The sequence below is a fragment of the Talaromyces stipitatus genome, genomic scaffold (genome assembly GCF_000003125.1).
Source record: "Talaromyces stipitatus ATCC 10500 scf_1105507295491 genomic scaffold, whole genome shotgun sequence".
NCBI classification, from domain to species: Eukaryota; Fungi; Ascomycota; class Eurotiomycetes; order Eurotiales; family Trichocomaceae; genus Talaromyces; species Talaromyces stipitatus.
This window is the reverse complement of record NW_002990122.1, coordinates 493148-516136: the sequence shown is the minus strand read 5'-3', so window position 1 is coordinate 516136 and position 22989 is coordinate 493148. Positions and strand designations below refer to the sequence as shown.

The window sequence follows — 22989 nt, the reverse complement described above, 5'->3', positions numbered from 1 at the left end:
TAAACCGCTAATCCTTTTCGCGTTAGTTTAGCTGTGGAACAGAGTATGTTTTGTCATTTACAAGATAGAACATGAATCATTAAATACATTTTACCGTACGGCACAGTATTGAACTAACTACTTCTAGTTTAAACTACAAATCTTTTCTCAATAAGTGGGGCGGAATTGAAGTGGAGAGAGTGTTTGTACAGAAGCATGTTTCGCATATTGTACTTAATTTTGAACGATTTCGAAACCTCCTTCATTTGTCACGGACCTGGATCCACCTTAGTTAAACAGCGTTGTGTCGTGATACGTTAGGCTTTGGTGAACCACACAAAGGTTCGGGTTGTCGGATCGACAGAGTAGGCTTTGAGTAAACGAAGTAACAATAGATCGGTCAAGGGTTTGGAAGTCTTAAACGTAACTAAGATAGAAGAGATCCCCCGTACAGCCTGGTGCCCGTACGAGTTAGAATGCCTTGCTGACTCTCACTGTTGTATTCAAGTGACTTATGTCAAAGAGCTATGAAGAACTAAATACATGATGGTAAAAGAGCGTCCTTATATATCCAGTCCTCCACGTTTTGTATATCCTATATCGTATACCTTTGAAAGGTAGCAAGTATAAGGTATACGATATAATCCAATGATATATCGTTGTTTCGTATACCCTTATCTTATCCAAGATAACGGTATATTATTCATATCTTCACGTGACTTGGTGCGTGTCCCATACCAAAGTATCCACTTTGTGACATACTTCCATCTTGTCTGTAATCGTATGGTTCATACGCTTCAAACACCAAAGTGACCTTTCCCTTTTGGTCATGGTACAATTTAGCGTCATGCAGTTCAACTTCGTAACATCATTCTTTTTATACACTTTCGATTCTATTCTGGCCCGCTGCCAAGATGCTCTAACCGTATTTAGTTAATTTCATAATTTTCGTCACTGAATGCGTTTTGAAATGGCTATTTAATTACAATACCGAACAACATGTCCGTCATCAGCCGCGCATAGTTGGGATAAACATCATGCTTTTGCCCGGTTTATTGAATAATGTTCATTAATTAATTCGCTCTGTTTCGTTATGAGATACAGTAAGTTGCATAATCAGCTTGACAATCAAATAATCATTACTCCACACTATAGACGTGATCAGAGACACGCTAGTATATATATGGCTTAGTTCAGTAATAATGTTAATCCGAAAGTTACGCTTGACGGTATTGTTACACGTTCTATTCGAAAATACAGGTAAACTACTCGCACATTTAAAACACGTGTCTTGGCGTGGCTCCTAAATACAACGTCATTTGAAACTCCTTTACAAGGCACTGATAAATGTGATTCAGAGTTTCCCCATGTTCCCAATAAGTGACGTTCCTCAATCAACAAGTCATTTAGAAACATCTCATCGACTTCATAACTTCCCACTATGTCCCAACAAGCAGTAGGGCAGACTTTGACAAGCGATCAATGGGCTTTGCGTGTCCTCACAAGGTAAGTTGCGCTAAAACTTGAGTCGCTGTTTCCTAATACTGTATCGTATAGGATCAGGGAGCTTAGGGAGTTCTCTGACCTTACAATTGTCTGTGAAGGGGTCAAATATGAGGTCCACAAAGCAATAATCTGTTCACAATCGCCAGTTCTGCATGCTGCCTGTACTGGGGGTTTCCAGGCAAGTAACATGCTCTCAAGAGAGTGGTGAGCAGCCTAACCTGGGCCAGGAGGCAAAATCAGCGATATACGAAATCATAGATGAATCGAGTCCTATTGTCGACAGATTTGTGCAGTTCCTTTATACTGGTGACTATACGATCTCTGAGAAGGATCACGAAGGTGTCGATCTTTCCCCCATGCAGTATCACGCAAGAGTCTTCGCGCTGGCGGACAAGTATGATGTGAAAACCTTGTGTGATCTAGCGGCAAATAAATATTATGACAGACTTAAGAATGACTTCGACTATGTCGAGTTTCTCGATTCTATTCCAGACGTCTATCAGCGGACGCTCCCGCAAAGCAGACTGAGAATTCTTGCAGTACGCTTTTCGCGGGAAAGAATTGAAGATGCACTGCGCGATAACTCAAATTTGGAAAAATACGATAACATCGCATCACAAGTTCCAGCGTTTACGAAAGACCTGCTTGACTCGTATATCACTTGCCCGATATTAGCGGATTGCGAGAAGTGTGGGCCCGATCAGCCCATGCGTGCTTTGCAGGCTAGATGTCGGAAGTGCGGTCGAGGGAAGGGGCTACCATATGGGCGATAAACAGATTACGTGTCACGGTCGAAGATACCACAGATGGGGATGCATAACCAAATTGGTTCCCAAGTGCCATCCAGGGACGCGGATACGTTGTTTGCGGGGTCAAAACCTATCATAAGTACAGGTAGAGTCGAAAATGCCTTCACTGTCACGGACCTGGATCCACCTTAGTTAAACAGCGTTGTGTCAAGGTACGTTAAGCTTAATTGAACCACACAAAGGTTCCTTGAGGTAGTAATCAATAGAGTAGCTTGAGTAAACGAAGTAACAATAGTCGAACTGGTGCTTGGAAGTCTTAAGCGTAACTAAGATAGAAGAGATCCCCCGTACAGCCTGGTGCCCGTACGAGTTAGAATGCCTTGCTGACTCTCACTGTTGTATTCAAGTAACTGTTTGAATAGCGATCTTACGAATCACTATACGGCGCTGTAGCACGCCGTCGATTCGTACGCGAACTGGTCGGGATTACTATTCTCCGTGCGCTAGAGCGACCAACACCATATAATGTATCTAGGCACCCCGCCCCCCCTAGTTTCGGGGGTCAGTCTTTTATAATATTACATTTCGTGCTATATAGCAAGGCTCACCACGTAGGGCAGTTGGATCGCCCTAGCTTACGATATCCTACGCTTCGTAATACGGGACGTAGCTAAACCAACAGTAACTTATGTCAAAGAGCTATGAAGAGTTAAATACATGATAGTAAAAGAGTGTCCTTATATATCCAACTCCTCTCATTTCGTAGTGCTCATATCGTAGTATCGTAGCATACTACGATATACCTTACTACGATACTATGATTGATTCTCCAATAGTATCCCATTGTTTCGTAGTATCCTTTATCTTATCAAGATATCGGTATACTATTCATATCTTCACGTGACTTGGTGCGTGTCCCATACCAATGTGTCTCAGCCTGACATCCTTCCACTTGTCTTGTTATCGTATGGTTCATACGCTCGCAAATCCAAAGTGACCTTTCCTTCCTGATCATAGTGTATTTTAGCGTCATGCAGGTTGATTCGTAACATTCACTTTTTTTTCACACTCTTTCAATTATTTGACCCACTGCCAAGCCGCTTATGTATATTCTAAAATATCTGGTTAGCGCAGTATTCTTCTGATTTCTTTGGGCTCCACCGCCTACATGCACTGCACTGTGGTTGGCTGTCGCACAAGGCTTGATTGAATGTTCTTTGACCCCGCGAACCTACCCTTGTGCTGACCCTAGAAAAAGCATATCTTCACTTTTTGGACGTCTATGATCTTGTCAAGCTTCTGCTGTTAGTATCATGTCAGACCCTGTCACTGCCGCTCCCTCTGTTGCAGGCCTCATCTCCATTTGTGGCTCAGCGTGCAAACTTTTCTATCAGTTCATATCCTCTGTCATAGACGCACCCGCTGAGGTTAGGGCCATTGCCAGTTCCTTATATGGGATGAATATTGCATTATGTCAGCTTCAGAATCTGTTTTTCTGATGTATCGCAGCTCCCCTTGGCAGACCAGAATGACCTCGAGCGCTTAGTCGTACATTGCGTTGAATCATTCAGTGTGGTAGAAAATCAACTGAAGAGCGTTAGTCTGGCTGGATCCGAAAGCTTTACGATCAAAAAGATTTGGCATCAGGTTAGACATGTGTTCGAGGGAGAGAAATTGAAAGATGCCCTGGCCAGATTGGAAATCGAAAAAGGGACGCTGCATTTGCTTCTAAATGCACTGAATAGGTACTGTACATACCATAGCTCGTCACCTTAAAGATAAATCTTGGTCAGGTTTAATAATAATTATGTGCAGCAAATCAATGGCGGATGTTATTCGCATAGTTAAAAGCACGGAGGAAGTGGTGGGCAAGAATAACCACGTTCTCAAGAGCTTGGAATTGAAGATGACCAGGGTGCTAAAAGATGCCATGGGCCGCTCGCATACAACAACCTCAACCATCTCGCTAGATACTATACTCTCGCAGGTGGACATTGAAAGAATGCTAACTAACAGCGGTTCCACTCTAAACCTCACGTTAACTGACATGTCCGATGATTCGGCGTCAATTATTGTCGTTCCGGATAGCCTAAGCCTCGTCGATTGTGCTTCGGCTAGAATCAAATTCCCATCCAACGCTACAAAAGACCAGCCTAACATCATTTTTCCACGTGTAGACCCGCAGAACGATATTGACAGCGTTCTGGATTACTCTCCGCCGTCATCTACAACCGCTGAGACCCCGGCAGGCGAAGCCGATGGAATCACAGTGGAGTCTCACTTCGGCCTCGATGATAATGTTTCCAATACTTCCAAGCACGCTGATGAGAAAAACATCACTCGATTGACAAACACCATAGCGCAGCAAATAATTGAGCATCTTCGTCTGAGCAAATCCTCATCGAATTCCTATTCCAAGAAAAGAATGCCTGGAAGTCGTTTGATAGATTATGGAGAAGCTTCTGACCCGCTTTCAACAACGGCTTTGAATGCACTTGTACGAATAATTAATTTCCTGCGCTCCTTTTTGGCGTATGTCTTTACTCATGATTGAGTGTTTCTAACAGCTCAGTATGAGCACCTGATAAAATTCGCGAGCGAAACGCTTCAAATATCCCAGATGCAACATCTGTATCGTGCAAGACGACGGTTACAGCTATACAGCCCCATTGTCCAGACCTTGATCGTGAGTGGAAGGGGATTAGAGAACTTATACATTGTAGAATGTGGAAATGAAGCAGTAAGGGCATTGACGACATATGTGAACACGGTTAAAAGAGTGTATATTTGTGAGTTTTCCAGTCATCCTCTCAATATTCAATGAAGTCCACCGTATATTGACTTGAACGGCTCGTTCATGACTGCTAGCACGCTCAGCGAACTGGCCCCAGTTGCTGCTAAGCTTGAGAACCTCCTGTGGAGGAATTGATGAGCTTTGGACTTCAGTTGAAAGATCCATGGATGATTTAGAGCGAGTAATCAACATGGTGCTTCTGCTAGAAATACTCCACCAAACGGAAATAGTGTCACAAGAAACTGGAAGCGAGGACCGGTAAACATTGTACTACACAACTATCCTAAAGAAAGTTGTACACATTGAGCATCTCTTTACAATTTACTGTAAGCTTCGAACTCTATTATGTCAAGTCCAGCTCCGCACTTCATAGGGAGCCAGGAAAATCCCACGTGGCACGTCGGACGATCATACTCCTTACGTAACAAGGATGAGTCTAATTGGACAGTACAACACTAACCTTAAATCTACACCAATTTTGTTTTAGGCTCGTGTATAGGAGATAAGAAAAAAAATCATATATGTATAATATTGATATAATACCGTTTGTTACCTGTTTAATACAACCAGTAACTTACAGCAGCGGCCGCTTGGAACAAATGACGTAATGATCTACTTAAGACTGATGCCTTGGCAGTGGGGCAATATGAAGACTGTCATTGTTTATCAGTCAAACCGATTTCGAGAATGACTGTAAGGTTTTGACGAGCTACGAAACCGCTCGGCATGGCGGCCACCGAGGTGGCGAGGAGAGCGAGAGACGAGATGACGGGAAAGATCATTTTGAATCTTAAGAGAGTATTTAAGTTTGCCTTTCGATTTATATTGTAGAATGTGTGCGATTGTTGTGTTCTGAGCTGATTATATCCATCAATACATGAGAAAGTCGATGCTCTTTATACCTTTCCATTACAGGCGAGCTCATAGATCCTCGTGCGAGGAATTATGGACCGCAGTAGAAGTGTTGGTACAGTAATATATCCCAAGAAGTCTATACTTGATTTATCTAAGGCGTGAGGGTGCAGCCTGGCACTACGGGCATGTGGCCTCTTCGAATCCTGTTAAGGAGGATATAGGGAGCATGTTGTGTAAAAATAACCCTCAATGATTGCCCAATGCTTTGCTTGGATCATATTCTCGTAACAAGAATTTAAAGATGATCGATCATCAAAGAACCAGGATCATCCAGAAATTAAGCATTTTTTACGCAACTTGTTAGATAGGGCAACATCTATCAAAAACTAGGGTAACTTGCACATTATGGGATCATATCGAGCAATACGTCTTATCCACTGTAACGGAAACTGGAAATTCTAATTATCGTCACACACACACAATATATTAACGCCCAGCGGCCAAGCCGAAAGGGCAACTATCACTAATCTACTAATACATGTCGTAATATATATGCCATGCCTCCTTAAAGCCCATACATGATCGCTTTTAATATATGTCATCTCATCTGTCAGTATTGTAGCAGATGCTCATAGGTTAGTAATTTTGTTAGTAGCTGGCTTGAAGGCGTTTCTTCAAGTGTTCAACATCCTATCTTCGGCAGTTGACAGTTGAAGCGCGTCTACCGTGTCTGGCACGAGGTGGTTGGCGTGAGTTAGAGCGGGAAGAGTGGTTGATTTGTGTTCGTCTATATGGTTAAGTGGCGTCGAGTCGGCCCGTGGCGATTGCAAACCGTATTGAGGCCCGTACGGCTTCGAAGTTTGGGGTCCAGTTCTGATTATCTGAAGGTGATTTTCCTCCCAGGAAGAAGGATATGTTGCCTCGGTGGGTGTTGGTACATCGCAGCATTTCTGTCCGGTATGCCGTCCACTTCTGACATCGAAAGAGGAAGTGCTCTACGGTTTCTCTTGCTTGTCAACACAGGAGCTCGATTGCTGGGTTACGTGAACTGGCTCTAGGGTCTAGGCTAGAGAACTCGCTTTCTCCAGAATATCACGTCATGCTGATCATCTCCCTGGCTATTTCCTAACATACGGGATCATCTAGTAGTATGGGTGCGCTTTTTGGCCTAGTCGGTTGGCTCTAGGGCTTGTATGAAGGATTAAGTAGTACATAAGCTGAATGGCCTCGTATGCTAGCTTGTGTGGAACGTTAATTCTATCTTAGGGTTGAGTGCAGATACGTAGAGACCTATCTTCCCTACTTCGCAGCATGTATTCCATATCAGAGACATTCATGTTGATTTGTGGCGATGCTTTACCATGGCCAGCGGAAGGTCCACAATATTTTTGCCACTCTGTTTTCGCATCCAACTTATTGTAACAACGACATTAGGCAGGTATGTTGGCTGTCACAGTTCATACCATGAATTCTGAATTCATACAAGATGTAACCCTAACAACCCTAAATCACGTTCTGGCCAGTGTCTAATTACGTAATCGGGCAGAAAAATGTGACTCGGAGAAATCGCGGGGCTCGTTAAGGATGACGCAACACAGAGAGAAGAGATGACTTTTTACTACGAGGGATATATTATTAAAGAATGGGGTGGTCCATCTACCGACGTATCAGAGTGGTTGGATACTATTCTCCGAACTAATCGAGAGACCACACTTTACACTAGAGGCAGCTATAATACTCAATTATCAGAAGCCCTCATCGAATTCATGGAGCATGGCCTACTTGAACCAGAGGTATGTTACTCACAGAAACAATGTGCAATTCAGCGTCCGCAGGGCTGCAGGCTTACATGGATTATATAGATACACTATATACGTTCTCTCCTGAATGCAAATGGCGTAGACGAAATCAAAGCAGCAGGAGCTACGCGAAGGCATGGTACTCTTTATGCTCTCGGATATGTGCTTGAGTTGGCCCAATGAAAGTAGTAGTGGTCTATTTGTCCTACAGACCTTTTCCTGTGAACGGCAGCACCTCATGATTCAGAGAGATGACATCCCTGTCAAAGTAGTGCCATTCCATGCAACACCCCTTATTAGAAAGCTTGAGAGCAGTCTAGAACGTCCATAGGTTGCAATGTTATCCGACAGTTCACCGGTTTCGTCCGTGCCGATCCATTATAGCTGCGTAACCGTCCCATAGCGCGAGGGCCGTAGGTGCGTAAAGCTTGAGTATTTCGAATGATTCACTAGTCCGAAATAGGACACAGAATGGCCCAATTTCCTCGAATCTCACAGCCCTCAGTCGTTTGAAGGCAAAATACATGCTCTTCGATAGGCCCGGAGTTCCCATTTCCGCCTCTATTGCACGCGCTTTCTGCGTGACTTGAACTATATCTCGAAGCCTGTTATAATCCATCCCATGCTTGTCTGCGTATTTACGGAGCCCTCCCTGAGAGTTGACTCCTCGGTTTTCCCGTACCTCCCATAATTCCGTAAAGTCCGAGTCCGGATACTCCTCATAGTATTTATCGGTTATCCAATGCGATTTGAGCATAAAAAGGAACATGTCCGCGATATCTGCGTCACGTTCTGGCCACCATACTTGATTGGCTAGAGTGGGGTCCACTTCAGCGATCAGGTAGGCACGATCGCGATCAAGGAAATGGAGTGAGTGTTGATGTTTTTCTACAAAGTTAAGGAAAATGCGGGCACCTCGAGGTGCTTGATCGTCCGCTATTACTTCCATTCCGTTTCTAGCGTTCCAAGATTGTTAGCATAATCAAGTAGATAGCATACCAAAGCATGTATTCACGTACAAGACCAGTATCGCTGACTATACTCGGATTGCGCGGATCCTTGGGGTATACGTTCCCGGATGTGTCGTGCGAGTGCCCCGTCGCTTAGCGCACCCTTGGTGGGGCCAGACAGTTATAGTGGGTAGCTGAGACATGTGAATCAGCCAATCACTGTGCATATTTTTCGCCGTCAACAAATGTATGGTATGGATCATGTCCAGCCACGCTGGTGATAAAAGACTTAGTAGAGCCGGGATAATCGGGCCCCGAAAGTTATTCGAATCTGATAGGCTCTGTTTCGGATCAAAGATAAGTGTCTGGCCAAGGTTTATCGTATTATTTCTGAATTTGCACCAAGCACATAACATGACTGGAACAATACACGAATCCGTAATTTACTATCTGGATCCATTATCTTCTTTCAAACCTTACTAGATATTACGTACGTATAAGTCTCCTGCTTATGAATTTTATGCACTAGCAAAGAGCTGCAAGGCGGAGCCAGACGAATCCGGTGGGCTTGCGAATCCGGACTAGACGGATTCACACCTAGTGCAGGTCTGACACCAGGGATTTCGCGCGCTAGGCATAGTGTCGCTATCTACCGAGAAAAGCCCGTATTTGCGAGACCCGCCGTGTCTGACCGCATTTTGTATCAATGATACTTCCTAATTGGCACAATGTTTAGTGGGCTATCTTAGAGCTTATATTAACGGTTGTTATGGATTGGAGGATGAGCGTGCGTTATTTTATGTAGCAGCAATTCGAATACGTATAGTACACAGGTAAATATAAATGTCTCAGCCTTGCGGCCCTTGCCTGACCATCGCAATTCAAACATAGACTGAATGGCGGTGAACCATATCGAACCTGAAGGCCCGATTGGACCGCAAGGCCCGGAATGCAGGAGGTCTGCTAAAAGCCTGGCTCCTACCCACTCAAAGACAACAAGTACGTATTGATATTTCTGTTCTACCGCGCCCTTGAAACTTACACAACTATTATGTAAATTATAGACTATTAGTTAGGCTACTTCCGGGGATTGATAAGTTAATAACCTTACTGCACTCAATGGAATGTTATCACCCCGCTGGTGAGTTAGATATTAGCTGAATTTCATGATTATGTAAAGTGATAGGTGAGAAAAGAGCAAAAAATCGGTTGTAATCTGGGCCTCCACCCTAAAGGCAAGGGTGTCAAATTTTCCCTTGAAAGCTAGAAAATTGGGATTCAAATTTGGTTACACCTTTAGCAGTTTGGTACTTGCCTGTAGCAAATCAGCAAGGCCTAGGCTACAATCAATGCGGGCTCGGTTAGAGGATAAAGAACACCTGCCACCGGCATCGATAGTGTACGTAGAGAACCAGGTTTTACCTAGGTCAAAGTAGAATGATCTTGGCAGAAGTCTACTATTGGTCGTGTATACCACGAAATGAAGGTTCTCAATATGCATTAGTTCTTAATGAATTCAAAACTTGGAATCCAATGGAAACAGCTGCTCAGTCCGATTTGGCATCGAGCCCCAAACGTGCAACTAGCTCCAGTAGAGGTCGTACAAAGCATTCCTGAATTGGCACGCAATTTAGAAGGCTCATGGCTACGGTACTATGCATCTAGTCTTGTTGCCCACCCCGCAGCCTGATGGTAGATGTATTCCAGAGCAAGGAAAGTATATACTCGTGCAATCAAGATGTACATGATCCGGTAGTCGTAGAATGTGATTGGGTTGAGCCCTTGTAAGCTACCGGAAATTTGCCAACCCCGCAGCGAGCGAGGTCTCTAGACTAGGTCAGAACAAAGAAAAACCTGAATGGCACGTGGGTGCGATTGGCTGGCATGAGATAATCATTATATTCCCGAGATACGAGTATTTAGAAAATGTTGCAAATACAAACTTAATGGCTGTGAGACGCAGCTTTAGCTCGTGTGTGCTAAAAAGTCGTTTTCGGTCCATGGGTGATGTCTTTGCCTAGCCGGTTCTCGGTATTTTCAATATTCCTCTTTCAAGCTTGACTGGCACCTGAACCAGCTTATTATTCTTATAGGACCCCGGGATAGTCGGGAAATCCTGGAGACATACGGTCGACACATTTTGCACATTTTGCTACGATACAGAAGGATAAAATCGAGAGCCAGGATTCAATAGACGGGCGCACAATGTTGTCAGAGCGTATCCATCTACCACTAGAGGGATTCCCGCCAGTTGATGGATTTAAGAAGCAAATAACAAGGTGATAACCCAAATTACCAGATGACTTTTATATTCCGAGCTTATGATTTAGTTATCTTTCGGAAAAAAGGCGGGGTAAGGCGTTGATCTCTGCCAACCTAGCTAGTGAAATCCACACTGTTCTAACAAATCCACGGGACATTACCGTCCAAACAGCTCAATTTAGGTGCGTACTGTACTACTTTTCTAACACTGTGTGCTTCTACCGATTTCCATGGTGTCCATGCTAAAACATAATTTGACTAGATTTTGGGCGAGGCGGATGTTCAAGCTTAGCCGTGATGGACGGTGGATATGTCACAAAGGGAAACCAGTGGCAATTCAAGAAAACCTATTTCAGATATTAACCCACGCACACCAACTATGTGGACATGGAGGTCGCGACAAGACATCAAGCGAAGTGCATAAAACATATTCTTGGTAAGATGGGTCTAATAAACTCCCTCGTCCATCTACGCAACAGACAGAGCAGGTATTCTTATATAGTTATTTCTAATCATATACTACTATTAGGGTACCAAAAGATATCATATCTCGCTTCATCAGAATGTGCCCGACTTGTCAAGCCCGTGGTAGGCGCTCACATATTTTGCGTCCAAAACAGGAAGTCCAACTTCCAATCCAACTTCCACAGCCATCATTACCATATATATGGGCACAGCCTGTGCCGTCGATGTCACAGTATCGCGAATATCACCTGAACGATTCTTTTCCTCCACTCTACAGGTACTATGATACTAGAACAGTATGATGGTATATACTGATCCACAAACCCATGCTATAGTGGAATAGCTTCATTAGTACCGATGGATGGAGGGGATTCGACCCTCTCAGGCGAAATATTTTTCAGGAGACGCGTGTAGCAACTTATATCGACCTAGCTTTTGACCTTTCGTTTCCGGAGAAGTGCCATATGCACGTGTTTCTTTCTAAGTTCTATATTACGAGTGGCTAGTTCATTGGGCATCCTTGGGATTGCACATGTGTTAGGTGTTCATACGAAAGTGTTGAAACGCACATTGAGAAAATATTATACCCTGCAGATAAACCTTCCTAGGTTCTATCTGTCTATTTTTTCACACCTAATGCTAAAACTTATCCATCACTGCTTAGCTTTGCGTGACCAGTGATACGTAGTTCTGATTACAGGAACCCTTTCTTAACTCAAAGAACCCATCGGCTTTATAGCGTAGACCTGTGAGTATCACCTATTTGAAGCCTTAGGCACTAACCTTCGTAAGGTGTGACGGCTGCGTTACGGAGCTGGATATCGTACGGACCTTGCCGGCACCTGGACGGAGCCCTCTGGATCCGTCCTCAAGGATATGCCTGCCATGAGCCTCTCTGAGACCTGCCATGGAGTCACGAAGATTTGGCGACCCTCTGGGCCTGTCCCCAAACTCAGCACGCGATCCTCTGGATCTGTCGTGCCTACACTATCAAGAGCCCCTCTGGGATCTTCCTTAATGGTTGCTTCCTGAACGAGCGACCCTCTGGGCCTGACCCCGCCAGTTGACGTTCCAGCTGCGTGCTTAGAGCTCTGACGGAGGCTGAGGTCATTTTCACGGATGATAGTGATGCTAGCCGCCAACAGTGCGCTCGGAGGCGTATCTGGAGGTGTAGGATAAGCATATTTATCAATCCCCTCTAACAATCCTTCTCCTGGCGTCAGAGTTGGGCCGCTTGGATAGTCCGAATCAAGCTGACTTGAATCTTCAAATCCAGAACCAGTCACCGAGCCTGTTGTCGTACGCTCATCGCTGTGCCTATTTCCGTCAAACACTAAATCCTCCATCTCATCTCCAAAGTTAGCATTATCTTCGACTTCACCTGACTGTACTCGGATATCTATCTTGTTCAGCAAGATTGTCAGTTCTTCAACAGACACATGAAGGAGATCATCCTTGATATCTTGGATATCTCCACTGAAGACTTCGTCCTCGTTAAAAATAACGTCCCTTGCTCGCACGATCCTCCCTGTCGAAGGATTCCAAATCCTATAAACATTTGTTGAGTCATATCCGACGAGATAGCCTACCCATGCTCGCGGATTGAAGCGTTGGAGTCGATTTTTCTTGAGTTGATACCCCGATGTGAGGGTATATGCTTTACAGCCATATACCTTCAGGTGAGCAAGCTGAGGTTTCTGATCTTGTATGCAAATTCTATTTTGCAAAGCAACGCAAGTATGGAACCTATCGTATGGCGTTTTCCAGTTGTACATGAACTTGGGGGTACGGTTATAAAGATAGATTGAGGCTCGGTATATTTCTGACCACAAATCCTCAGGTAACTTTGCACTGTTTCTCATGGCCCTAGCCTTGTCCTTGATGACACTCCCTGAGCGCTCAGCGGCACCATTTTGTCCTTGATTATTCGCCGTTGAGTGCTTGATAGTAACATGTTTGGTAATCAGCCACTCCTTCACCTCAGGACGGTGTAAGAATATCTTATTATCCATCTCAATCTTGATCGGACTAACATCATGGTGCTTTTTCAGATATTTAAAGAATAATTTTAGAGTTTCTAAGATCTCCATGCTTTTATGCGACGTCATATAAAAGTCCCAGATAAAACCGCGGAATCGATCGGTTATAAGCATCAATATCTTTTCTCCATTCATTGAGCTTTTCTGAAAGTCATGAATAATCGATCGCTAGATGCACGCCAGGTCGTTCCACAATATTTCTTTCTTCTCGTCGTATGATTCGTCTGGCTTTTGCCCTTCCACCGGCTTCGCACTGCACGATGGTAGGACCTTCGGATAGGCCAGTCACTCTTACACCTTTTGTCGTTGTGGCAAGGTGTTTGATAGCTTGGGGTCCAGGATGGCCAAAGCAAACGTGCCATTTCTTAGCGTTAGCTTTTCGTTCTTTTCTGACTGTCCACGAATTAAAGCGGTGCCGTCGTATCATGAAGGCCATTTTTACGAGAGGATGGTCGTTGGCGATATGTTCGAGTACAAATTGATCTTCCCTCTCTTTCATATATGCAAGGACTTGATTTTCCTTGTTCCGAAGGCAGTCGAAGCCTCTTCTGGTGTCCCACCAGATTCCTTGCTTTCTTAGTAGTTGGAAAGACACCAGGTTTGCCACAAAGTCCTTGCAGTATGCCACGTTATAAAAACGCAGAATTTGAAGTCTTCCACCAAGGCCGTGGATTTCGATATCCACTTCTCCATATCCTAAGACAGGTACTTGGTGGGTGCCTGCCCATAGAGAGTCTCCTACCGTTGATTTCCGGAGGTTCACAAACCTTTCTATCTCATTAAAAACGTGAATTGATGACCCTGAATCCAATAGAGCTGAATGTTTTAAAGGATATTCGTTGATTGACAGTGCAACCAAATCCTTTTCCGTACGAAGATAGCAAGTTGATTTGCAGCTGCCTACTGCCGTCTTAGAGTGTCAATTCGAACTTGCCATTTCTCCTTGGAAAGTCACCTCATTCTGAGTATTTGAGTTATAGGTTCTCGTCGCTCTTGGGATCGACTCCTAGAGCGAGATCGCTCTTTCCTTTGATAAGGAGCCTGTCCCTGTTCTTTGGTTAGTACGCGTCTTATCTCTTTTGCTAGTGGTGCATTGCTGTTGAAGCCATCTATCAGCTCTTTGTTGAAGCCAAAGTCTTGGTTCGAACTTTTGAGGAGCCTTATAACCAAAAATATAGAAGCAGAAGTCAATAAAGTGCATAACTCCGCATGCAGGTCAGGCCGGTTTAGGTCCACCCCTTTTATCTGGAGCAAATGCGCTGCGTCATCTGTCGGATTGGTGGGTTAACTCCAGTCCAATCCTGAAAAATTGTTTACAAGAATGGTCAAAATAAGAAGTGACTCGCAAGATCGTGTCTTCTTCCCCTTCTTCCGTACATCAGGTTCCAAAGCCGTGTTATATAGATATGTTTGCCAAGATGTGTACAACTAACAGACTTGGGGTTCTCACTGTTCCAAGGAATACACCCATGACGTTCCAAGTCGAGTTTCAGGTGCACCAGGTGAAGTTTTATATGTTTGAGGATGGCCTATGGATTCTATACCTTGTTGGAAATCCAGATTATCTGACATCATCCTTCTTCGAACGATTGTGATCCCTAACCCTAACCCTAAGGAACCGTTTGACAGATCGCCTCATCTAGTGGTCGAATTGTCAGATAATCCGGATTTGCAACGAGGTATAGAATCAAAAAGGCATCCTCAAACATATAAACCTTCACCTGGTGCACCTGAAACTCGACTTGAGACGTCATGACCGTATTGCTTGGAACAGTGAGAACCCCAAGTCTACTAGTTGTCACACATCTTGGGCGAAGGACATGGATTTCTTCCTTCCTTAAATTCCCACTTGATCAACCAAGCCTCCGGATCTCGCGGAGTGCCTCTAAAAGGTTTTATATGCTGGTTATTGTCCAACTTGCGTCTTCAAGTTATTGTATGCTTCCTTCCAGCTGTGTGTCACATGCACACAGGTCTTAAGACGGCTGTGACACACGGTCCACTTCATCCATTCGAAGATTTTGTCGATGTCTCTACGCTGAACCTCCGACTCACTGAACTCCATCTTGTAGTTGTTGAGACGTAGGCTGAAGTCATTTCTTGCCCTCTACTCAGCACAATCGTCAGTTGTATCTTCAGTCGCAGTGGTTTGGGTCGATTGAGTAGAGTTCTGACGCGTTCCTTGCGCTGCACCTACACGGGTTTGTGTAGTGTTCTGGGATTCAGGTAGATAGTCCTGTATCTTTGGTCGAACAGGTTTCTTGATTGGTCTCTCAGTTCCCTGGAGAATAGGAAGAAGATCGTTGGCTCTTGCCCGATTGAGAAGTTCGTTCTGTCAATCGTCCCAATCCTCTGGGGAATTGAGCTTATACTCGGCGGTAACGTTGGACAACCTGTTGATATAGAGCCGGTAGGGGTAGTCAGACTCTTAATTGTCGGATTAGTCGGTTTATTCCAGGCCAATCCTGAAGAGTGTTTTACTAGGATCAAAGAAAAGAAGTGACTAGCAAGATTGTATGTATTGAGCTCTCCCTCTGTCTCTCTGTCTCATACATCAGGTTCAATGCCGGGTCCTTTATAGACACTTTTGGCGGGGTCCTTTGTGAGCTATCATGAGGGGTAAACTTTGAGGGCTATATTGAGTCTTGATAAGAAGATGACTCCTTATTTGCTGAAGTGTAGGTAGCTTGAGGTGACTGGATGACCTGATCAAATAGCCTATCTTCTATATCGCCGGATATCCCGGTTATCTGACAATTTTCATGGTTGAATCCTTCATGGTAGTCCGCGAAGTCTCCACGTCCAGTACGGGCCGCGGTGATATGGCCGAGGTCAAGTCGGGTGAGTTGAAGCTCAGCTGGGCGCTTAGGAGATTAGGAGATGTAGTGATTCCAAGGTCTTGGTATGTCTGTAGTAACACGTTCTGCCATAGAGTTTGAGCAGCAGCAAAGGATTGAGCCTTAGCATTTCTCTCTAGTGAGGCATATGAAATTGTGTGTGGAGGAGGAGAGGTAGAGGCAACGCCCTCTTTGGCAGCGAGGTCAGCCGTCTCGTTTTCAGGGATTTTCGCGTGTCCGGGGACCCATCGAACTTGGATAGAGCCGCTTTTGGTATGAGGAAGCCTTTCACGAAGTGGCCAGGTGGCCGCAAGTGCGCAGAAGGATTCAAAGGCTTCTTGAGAAGATCCTGTGGAGGGAGTTAAAAGGCGCGTGGCAGCTTCCAGGTTGCCAAGGCAGATCCACATATTAGTGGCAAATCGGGCTGTTGAGAGAGCTGCCTGAGCACCGGCTAGAGCGGCTTCTTCTTCCGTATCAAAAACTTCTTTCCTAGGTCTAAGAGAGAGAGGAACGGAGGAATTAGTGATGTGCTTGAAATCCGACATAGCCACCACCCGCATGTCCGTTTTCGAGCTTGGGTCCGCCTGAGAAGACTGTGATATCGGAGCCAGGAATGGTGTGTCGGAAATCTAAGAAATCAGCCGCCGCCTGTTCCTTAGTGCATCCCATCATGCTGTGAGCACAGTAAGAGAACCCATAGCTTGATAGACGCCTGATATTTAGATATATAATCCACTCATATGTGATCGTTAAGCTGAAAGATATAAAGTACCGTTTTTCAATATCTAGATTCATGTTATCTGCCCATTAACAGAATTCCGAGTTCGTTGCGCAAGATAATTGGAGGAGCTATACTGTAGCATAATGGTATGCTTGGGCATACTCGCCGCAGCCGGATTAGGTGCCGTAGGATTCATCACTTATTTCCATCATGGGGAGCATCATCTCCATGGTACTATGGAGTCTTGTAGATTGGTAAGTCTGTTATTCAATATAGAGCACAAGAATCAGCTAATAGGTATAATAGAAACCAGAATCGCAAATCATTGCATCGTCCCTACTCAGTCCATGCAAGGGTAGGGAACTAACGCCAGCTAAGAAGCGAGTGCTACACGAAGACGCACAGTTACTTGTAGTGGCTAGAAGGTAAGTTTTTCCTTGCCAACTTAACTACCCAAGCATGATCTAACCCATCATTAATAGTGATACCACCTCCATAGTATATGCCCTTTACAAACTCGCACTCCACCCTCAAAAAACTATAAAGGAACTCCGCGAGGCAATTTCCGCATCCCTACCAGAGGGTGAGACAGAAATCAGAACTCAGCACATCCAAGACCTAAATATCCTGAACGGTATTATCAATGAGACTCTCCGCCTCTACCCACCTATACCTACTGCATTATGGCGATTAACACCCGCTGAGGGGGTGTGGATAGACGAGGAGACGTACATTCCAGGGAATGTCGTAGTCTCAACGCCTCATTATGTTCTGGGACGAAGTCAGTCTTCACCCTTCACACTTTTCACCTTGTGGATATGGTATACAAGAATCTGACTAAGTGCTTGTGTTTTAGGCGAAGATCTGTACGAAAGGCCCGACGACTTCATCCCGGAGCGATGGTACTCCAAGCGCGAAATGATCAAATATGAAGATTCGTTTGCGCCATTTACTATCGGTAAAGAGATCCCCTTCTTCCTAAATAAGCCAAAAGTCACGACCAATACTAACCACAACTCCGTTGCTCCTGATATAGGATAATATAGCTGTGTCGGTAGGCCCTTGGCTATGCTCAATCTACGCATGACACTAGCCAAACTCATTCATACATACGATATCTCACTTCCAAGCTCGATGACAACGGAAGAAGTGCAAGCCGCAATGAAGGGGAACATGAAGGATAATTTTGCTCTTATGCCGGGCCAGTTGAATTTGATATTCAAGAGGAGAGAACAGTAATTGCTCGGGCTGGCCTGTGGGATTATGAGAGTCATTGTTTTTTGACAGAACTTTAGTTCCATTAGATATATTCCAATACTGTACAACAGAAACCATTCAAATGCTAAAAAAGAAAAAGAAAAAACTGCAGAAACTACGACAAATTGATCGTTAAGAATATTCGACATGAACTGGGTTTAAATCTATCTAGATACGGTATTACTACAGTACAAAGGCTAGACGATGGACAGATGAATTTAGTGTTGGCAAATCCTCTTTCTAGGGTCTACAGCTACATGTACTGTCAGCCGGAAATTGTCGAATTGGTGGGTTTATTCTAGACTAATCATAGATAGTGGATTACTAGGATAAGAAATGTAAAGAAATCAGTGAAGACCCAGACGATTGTTATCGTCCAGTAACAGTTATCAATGACCAGCTGCTTGTAAGTGTTGAAAAGGATGTGATTCGATACGTTGAATCTCTATATTTCTCTCTAGTTACATAACTTGGGGGTTGCGACTGTAATTAGCCTCGGAATCACTGATGGATATATCTGATACGCTAATTCCCATCTGTCCAGGAATAGCCACTCAATTGCCGACCCGTTCACGGGGTGCCGTTTTTGGCCAAACGGTCTGATTTTTAGTCCACACGAACCCTCTCTATATCGGGTTAAGGTGCTAAATGAGAGAACTGGAAGGACGGGCAAGCATGATGAGTTCTTTATTTCAAGATGAATGAAGAGAGTGATAGGTAGGACGTGGAACCTTGGCATTTCCGTATTGGAGGATGTCTTTTGGTGGGCGTACGGATAGGGTGCTGGAAAATTACAAAAGTGTAGTGTCACATCAACTTTGATCGCCAGAATTTCAAAGATCACATGATTGTAATTTATTAGTAAATAATATGTGACGTAGCAAAACTGGTTAACCAATAATATAGACTACGCGATATAATAAATTACTAGCGTGTAAATGCCCCACTGCAACAAGTAATTTTGTCAATTCCGACAAAAATTTACCGTCGCGTCGACAGACCCACTTGACATGATGACAAATCCCTATGTACGGAGTACGCAAGACACTCACCAACCGGCCAATTTTAGATCTACGCACTATACGATCAATTGTAATATTGGCTACCTGTTGGTTTATAGGTGCAATCGAGATTCCTGGCACCGACGCGAACCAAGGAGAGGTCACGTGAAGGTACACGTGACCTCGTCAAGCAAGGACTATATAGACCGCGTCGGGGTCTCATTAAGAGAAGAGACAGACAATCAGAAGAATATGACTTTACCAATTGGTTACTAAGCTACTTGTATGCACATGTGCAGAAGCGAACCCACACTACCAATTATTTCTCCATTTCCCTTATTTCTGTCACCATGGAATACCGATTCCCTACTCCAGCACAACTCACTCTCCTAGTATTAACTGATATCTATGAGAAGCTAACCAACAACACTCCTATGTATTGTGAAGCCATATCCAAGAAACTTAACCAGCTATCAGAGCAATTAGCCAGTAGAAACAACAAAGAGAATAACAAAAGAAAAAGGTGTGACAATGACATTGAGTAAGAGAGCATCAATCTAAATGTGTCATAATGGAGGAATGGTATCCATAACTGTTAGTATCTCAGACCCTCTGGTGAGGATTCTCGCGCTACCCGTCACTTCACCTCCCCCCACCCTATTCAAACTGGGGGGTCAGCCCGGGCTCAACGCTCAAGATATTCAAATTCTTCAAATTAATGCTTATAAGTCCACCAACACCATGTAAATTATATAAAAAATCTAGACACATGAGGAATACATATATGATTTACCTATCACCCGTAGAATCAATGAAAAAACCCGAGTTTTGAGGCTCTCTTGGAGTCTCAGCATCCTCCGCCTCCGGCACCCCAAGTACGTGCTGTTTATGAATCCTCAATAAATCCCCGTTATGGCGGCGTTTTATGAGGCGATTCGCATCTTTTACTTAGAGCGCGCCTGAGGCCTTTACCTGGCGCTTGTTTTTTTTGTTATTTTTGCGTTTTGCTGTGTCGTGCAGCCTTACAAAATCCTCGCGGTGAAGCTCACCTAATCCCGCCATGGCGAGGCTGCTTGAATTCACGACTTTTATACGCCGTACGAGGTCAGGTTTTGATTTCTCCAAAATATCATTTATACCCTCGATTGATTCCTCTATCTTATTGATATATCTACGAAGCGCGGTGACCGTTGACGGTGGAGAAATTGATTTCGTTGTTGGTGAGCTGGGAATAGCGTCATCGACCTCGCCATAAATTAATGTATTCCCATCATCAATAATTACCTCATCTGGGTGAGGCAATTTGCTCAATACGATATCAGGATTATATGGCCAAATTCCTCAATCTTTCCAACCGTGGTAAATAATTCGCGGAGTAAAGGTTTGAATTCGAATATCCCGTAATTCCTCAAAAAAGTCATTTTTGTTGAAATCGAAGCCTCCGAGCCGAGCAACTTGATTCACCACTCTTCCATGAACGTGCTTATATTGCTGAAAAGGCACTCCATCGAGTGGTTGTAATAGATGCGTGGAATGCGGTGGAAATCTGAATAATCGAATGTGATAAATTTCATAGTATTGAACGAACTGTATAGTGAGATGGGTTGTATGATTCATAATGATTATCCATAATTAATAATTGCCATTCGAACATATATTCTGGCTTTATATAGTACTGAAAATATTGAAGCCATTCAAATGCGATCTCATCCGTGATAAATCCATTTGAAGCAGGAGCAATAAGCCACTCCGGATCTGTAAAGAAATCGGTGAATGGATCGTATAGACTCAGAGGATTGATATCGTTCAGTAATAGTGATCAATGATCAGTTGCTTGTAAGTATTAATAAGGAGATGATTCGATGCGTTGAATCTCTGTGTATTACTTGTCTCTTTTGTTACATACAACTCAGGGTGTGTGTGTGTGTGTGTGTATTTAACGGCCGTGGATCGTGACTCGCACGCTTTCCACCAATCCCTACTGGGACATAGGCCGCCGAGGGGTAAGCCTCGGGCTTCAGGTCCTATCAGATTTATATACAAATAAGGGACTCTTTGGCGCATTTCCATAGCTGCCGTGGTCTTACAGGGAGTCCACTTCCGAGTGGGTTTTAGATATTTGCCAGCTGCAATGGTCCACCTACGCTCCATGACCCATAACTCTACCATAATAGTAATCAAGCAGTGAGAGTTTAAAAGAAAGAAGGAAAGAAGGAAAGAAGGGAAGAAAGAGAGAAAGAAAGAGAGAAAAGAGAGATATAAGGGAAAAGTAGGGCTGACTTAGCTAGGTGCTAAGGAGAGGTTGGCGAGGACAGATATCCTCAAAAAAACGGGTCTCTGCTAGCCATGTAGCTAGTTTTTGTGCTCCTTTCGCGGTGCCTAGAAGGAAGGATATGACCTCAGAAGGAGGTCCAGGAGGACGAGGGGCTCGTCTCTTAGCTATATAGCAGAAGAAGAAATGTAGAGGTGCTTTTCGTGCTCCACATCGACAGAGGAGATGAGCATCATCATGATTAAAACGTTCATGGTAGTCTGCGAAGTCTCCATGTCCAGTACGGGCTGCAATGATATGGCCAAGGTCAAGTCGGTTAAGTTGAAGCTCTCCAGGGCGCTTAGGAGATGTAGTTATTTCTAGATCTTGGTAAGTTTGTGGTGCTATGGTCTGCCACCGTGTCTGGGCAGCAGAGAGAGATTGAGTCTTGGCGTGTCTCTTTAGCGAGGCATATGAGGACTTGCATGGAGAGGGGGGGGTAGAGGCAGCTCCCTCTTTAGCAGCAGAATCTGCTGCTTCATTCTCAGGGATTTTAGTGTGTCCAGGGACCCATCGGATTTGGACTGATCCACTTTTGGTGTGTGGAAGCCTTTCACGTAGTGGCCAGCCAGCTGCAAGGGTGCGGAAGGATTCAAAGGCTTCTTGAGAAGATCCGGTAGAGGGAGATAGAAGACGCGTGGCAACTTCTAAGTTATCAAGGCAGATCCATAAGTTAGTAGCAAATTGAGCTACAATCAAAAGTCCTAGGCGTTGACTATCCGCATACCGTGTCCTCCTCTGCGGCATTGATTGGTTGGCAGACTGAAAACTTGGATATTGATGTGTAAGCAGCAAGTGGTGCGATAACGTAATCGGTAAGCGAACCGGCCACCTCTCCGGAAAATAACTCTATATTGATTTCAAATCCCAATCACGTACAAATTATATACAAAAATCTAACTACTAGTACGACTAGGACATTGATTTATTCTATGCCCCATAACGTTACAACCACTGCAGCGAAATTCGCGGCGTACGACTGCTTGAGAAGCTGGGAGCTCCGGCTCAGCCAGAGTAGTAGTAACAGCATGAGATGCCTCAACCTGACCTTATACGAGCGCCTGAGCTTCCTCTCTAGTAATCCCTTGCTCAATAGATATCTGTTTATTAGATCTTTTGCGCTTTTGCTTCTCTTTTTTATGCGCAGCTCGTAAATCACGGTTTTCTTTCCGTACGAGTAAAGCATCATTCGCTAGTATTTCGAGGCTTTTGATAACCGTATAACTGCCTGATTGATTTCTTCATTCTGATTCAGGCTTCCTGTACGCTTATTTATACGCTTATTGATTGTAGTTGACTGGCGTACAAATTGGCGTATATTTTGAGGTGTTTGTAAGCAGGATGATGCTGTATTGCTTGATCGACTTGGAGGGGGGGGTTGGAGTCTTCAATTGAATATTGAGATGTTGAAGAACTCGATCTGGATTGAAAGGCGCTAATCTGGTGGCTGCGAAGCTATTCCAA

General features: G+C 44.2%; 9 protein-coding genes across 9 annotated transcripts, besides 10 other annotated features; 3 read left to right on the top strand and 6 right to left on the bottom strand.

The window, feature by feature from the left end:
- Positions 1-1420: 1420 nt before the first annotated feature.
- Positions 1421-2426, top strand: TSTA_109220 (uncharacterized protein; the record flags this gene model as incomplete). The annotated part of the gene is made up of 4 exons (XM_002488454.1): positions 1421-1485; positions 1537-1667; positions 1744-2226; positions 2263-2426. 4 exons carry the CDS (start codon positions 1421-1423, stop codon positions 2424-2426), a joined length of 843 nt encoding a protein of 280 aa, XP_002488499.1.
- A 1630-nt stretch (positions 2427-4056) lies between these two features.
- Positions 4057-4819, top strand: TSTA_109210 (uncharacterized protein; the record flags this gene model as incomplete). The annotated part of the gene is made up of 2 exons (XM_002488453.1): positions 4057-4731; positions 4802-4819. 2 exons carry the CDS (start codon positions 4057-4059, stop codon positions 4817-4819), a joined length of 693 nt encoding a protein of 230 aa, XP_002488498.1.
- A 1712-nt stretch (positions 4820-6531) lies between these two features.
- On the bottom strand, positions 6532-7220 carry TSTA_109200 (uncharacterized protein; the record flags this gene model as incomplete). Its single annotated transcript, XM_002488452.1, has 3 exons — positions 6532-6573; positions 6609-6855; positions 7174-7220. 3 exons carry the CDS (start codon positions 7218-7220, stop codon positions 6532-6534), a joined length of 336 nt encoding a protein of 111 aa, XP_002488497.1.
- Positions 7221-7746: 526 nt separating this feature from the next.
- TSTA_109190 (uncharacterized protein) lies at positions 7747-8835 on the bottom strand (the record flags this gene model as incomplete). Its single annotated transcript, XM_002488451.1, has 2 exons — positions 7747-8638; positions 8753-8835. The coding sequence occupies 2 exons, from the start codon at positions 8833-8835 to the stop codon at positions 8035-8037; spliced, it is 687 nt and encodes a 228-aa protein (XP_002488496.1). The 3' UTR covers positions 7747-8034.
- A 3330-nt stretch (positions 8836-12165) lies between these two features.
- TSTA_109180 (uncharacterized protein) lies at positions 12166-13834 on the bottom strand (the record flags this gene model as incomplete). The annotated part of the gene is made up of 2 exons (XM_002488450.1): positions 12166-13542; positions 13577-13834. The coding sequence occupies 2 exons, from the start codon at positions 13832-13834 to the stop codon at positions 12166-12168; spliced, it is 1635 nt and encodes a 544-aa protein (XP_002488495.1).
- Positions 12586-13560: a mobile genetic element.
- Positions 13054-13527: a mobile genetic element.
- Positions 13616-14257: a mobile genetic element.
- A 1887-nt stretch (positions 14258-16144) lies between these two features.
- On the bottom strand, positions 16145-16904 carry TSTA_109170 (uncharacterized protein; the record flags this gene model as incomplete). The annotated part of the gene is made up of 2 exons (XM_002488449.1): positions 16145-16719; positions 16787-16904. The coding sequence occupies 2 exons, from the start codon at positions 16902-16904 to the stop codon at positions 16145-16147; spliced, it is 693 nt and encodes a 230-aa protein (XP_002488494.1).
- Positions 16244-16738: a mobile genetic element.
- Positions 16905-17099: 195 nt separating the features above from the next.
- On the top strand, positions 17100-18195 carry TSTA_109160 (benzoate 4-monooxygenase cytochrome P450, putative; the record flags this gene model as incomplete). The annotated part of the gene is made up of 5 exons (XM_002488448.1): positions 17100-17210; positions 17263-17381; positions 17439-17737; positions 17813-17894; positions 18003-18195. 5 exons carry the CDS (start codon positions 17100-17102, stop codon positions 18193-18195), a joined length of 804 nt encoding a protein of 267 aa, XP_002488493.1.
- Positions 18196-20050: 1855 nt separating this feature from the next.
- Positions 20051-20635, bottom strand: TSTA_109150 (uncharacterized protein; the record flags this gene model as incomplete). The annotated part of the gene is made up of 2 exons (XM_002488447.1): positions 20051-20439; positions 20529-20635. The coding sequence occupies 2 exons, from the start codon at positions 20633-20635 to the stop codon at positions 20163-20165; spliced, it is 384 nt and encodes a 127-aa protein (XP_002488492.1). The 3' UTR covers positions 20051-20162.
- Positions 20355-20843: a mobile genetic element.
- Positions 20764-20985: a mobile genetic element.
- Positions 20986-21020: 35 nt separating this feature from the next.
- Positions 21021-22272, bottom strand: TSTA_109140 (uncharacterized protein; the record flags this gene model as incomplete). Its single annotated transcript, XM_002488446.1, has 2 exons — positions 21021-21376; positions 21546-22272. The coding sequence occupies 2 exons, from the start codon at positions 22270-22272 to the stop codon at positions 21021-21023; spliced, it is 1083 nt and encodes a 360-aa protein (XP_002488491.1).
- Positions 21129-21148: a microsatellite.
- Positions 21410-21464: a microsatellite.
- Positions 21727-22197: a mobile genetic element.
- Positions 22273-22586: 314 nt separating the features above from the next.
- Positions 22587-22989: part of a mobile genetic element that runs on past the window's edge.